Here is a 2227-nt window from a genome sequence, read left to right on the forward strand (position 1 = left end):
CCGCGGCCCAGGGGCGGCGGACCGCCGGGCCCGCCCAGCTCCGTCCGGTACCATCACCTCCTCCTCTTCCTCCATCCCCACCCCGCCTGACTCGCCCTCCGAGCGCCCACCTGGCCTGCCAGGAACGGACCAGCTACTAAATATAGGAATGAACTCTTCCAAACGGACCAGCTACAAAATATAGAAATTAACTCTTCCGAACGGACCAGCTACTAAATATGAACTCTTTCAAACGGACCAGCTACTAAATATAGAAATAAACTGTTCTGAACGGACTACCTAGTAAATATATAGGCATAAACTCTTCCAAACAGACCAGCTACTAAATATAGAAATTAACTCTTCCGAATGGACCAGGTACGAAATATGGAAATAAACTCTTCTGAATGGACCAGCTACTAAGTATTAACTCTTCCAAACAGACCAGCTACTAAATATAGAAATAAACTACTCTGAATGGACCAGCTACTAAATATTAACTGGTCCATTCCTGCCCCACTATTGGATTTACAACTCGACCCAGCCCCTGCTCCCCTGGACTGCAATGGCTCCCTCCCCAATTCTTAGAGACACAGAGCAAGCATGACCACACCACAAAGGCCACTGCTTGTAAGTTAAATAACAAAAAAGGCATGGTTTGTAATAAACATTTATTGATGCAACCTCGTTACACCCTTAGAATCGCAGCTTCTGGAAGAACCACTTATTCTTGCCAGTTTTGTACCTGAAAGAGAACACACAGGTTAAAGGATGTGTACCAGCAGGTAACAGCACCAAACCTGCACCTGAGCTGTCCCAGACAGACAGGATGTAGCACATAATTCACCCAGAAGTAGTTCACCTGGTCTCTATGGCCTGGGCTACAATTAAGCCCACTTTAAATATGAAATTCCAAGGGAAGCAAGAGCCAGGATCCAGATTTCTCAAGAAGGACACCTGCACTGTGGCAGCTTCCACCCCAACGGGTACAAGCACAGGACACAGCCATCCCACTGGACACCTTGTGTGGCAGGGGGAGACGCCCTTGGAGAACAGCTCAGGGGCTGTCTGAGACACTGTGTCCCACTGAGGCCACACAGCTCCTTCCTCTGAAGGAGCTTCTGAACAGAAAACCATCAAGAAAGAGCAGAAACCCCAGCAAAGCATCAGCACTGCCCTGGCCCACCCAGCCCAGTGATAAGAGAGAGGATGAACTGGCAGCACCTTGTCAGATCATCCTGTGGCACCTGAAAGGCCCCACAGGGGCTGGCACGATGGTGCACACACACACAGGTGAGAGGAACACACTCAACAAACACTCCTGCAAAGAAGCCAGGGGGGAAGTGCCAACTTGGAAAAGCACAGACTGCAGCACAGCAACACTGACCCCTCACACCAGTAACAGCACAAACACCACTGAGCAGATGAACTCCCAACTCACCTCTCCTCAAATTTCACCTTGGCTTCACGCCTTGCTTTGCGTTTCAGAGCGGGATCCCTGAACACGTCCTTGTTGACCACTGTTTTGTCCAGGGGAATGTCCACAGAATACCTGGCAGAGAGCAGAACAGTTCAAAAGGAGCATGGTACCTGGCACAGGGCTGAAAACCAAGTACATTCTAATGTCCAGACAAGGAGTTACAGCTCCTAAAGTCTCCTCAGCTCAGGAATCACCAAACCACTAAAGCAGTCTCAGTTCAGCCTATAAAGGAGCCATACCCTTTCTGAGGGATATGCAGCTCTGTTCCATGTGGTGCCTGGGAGCTGCTCTGAGGCACAGTAAGAAATGGTTCTGCCAGCTGCACACCCTCACAGCTGTCTCTAACACCCTCTAAGCAAAGGGAAGATCAGTGTGGTTGAAATAAGAGCCAGATGCCTCATCCCAAAAGCTCATTAATATTTCCACTCAGCCTCAGACCCCAACTCCGCTTCTGCAGAGCCTGAGCCTCACATTCATTCAGCCACGGCATTAACAGCCCTGGTAACTCCCGGTGTTCAGCAGAAAACACAAGAACCACGAAAGCAGCCGGTAGCAGCACTCACCGGGTGGGCATCAGGTGGTTGTAGTTGTAAACCTTCACGAACGACTTGATCTTGGACCTTTTAGCGATCTTTTTCTTGCCCATGGCAGCAGTCACCTTACGCGGGTAGCGGTCGATGCCGGCCACCAAGGCATGGCTGTACGGCCGGTCCGAGGTGCCATCGTCGATGTTCTGAAACAAACAGGCCGCGGCGGCGGCGATCGCAC

The 2227-nt window shown here is 50.7% G+C and overlaps 1 protein-coding gene across 1 annotated transcript; it reads right to left on the reverse strand.

Annotated features, from left to right (window-relative positions):
- Positions 1 to 633: 633 nt before the first annotated feature.
- On the reverse strand, positions 634 to 2221 carry RPL27 (ribosomal protein L27). Its single transcript, XM_005429574.2, has 3 exons — positions 2023 to 2221; positions 1421 to 1531; positions 634 to 724 (listed from the first exon to the last, which is right to left on the reverse strand). The coding sequence occupies exons 1-3, from the start codon at positions 2103 to 2105 to the stop codon at positions 676 to 678; spliced, it is 243 nt and encodes an 80-aa protein (XP_005429631.1). The 5' UTR covers positions 2106 to 2221; the 3' UTR covers positions 634 to 675.
- Between the last annotated feature and the right edge of the window lie 6 nt (positions 2222 to 2227).

Source organism: Geospiza fortis, unplaced genomic scaffold (assembly GCF_000277835.1).
Source record: "Geospiza fortis unplaced genomic scaffold, GeoFor_1.0 scaffold324, whole genome shotgun sequence".
Lineage (NCBI taxonomy): Eukaryota > Metazoa > Chordata > Aves > Passeriformes > Thraupidae > Geospiza > Geospiza fortis.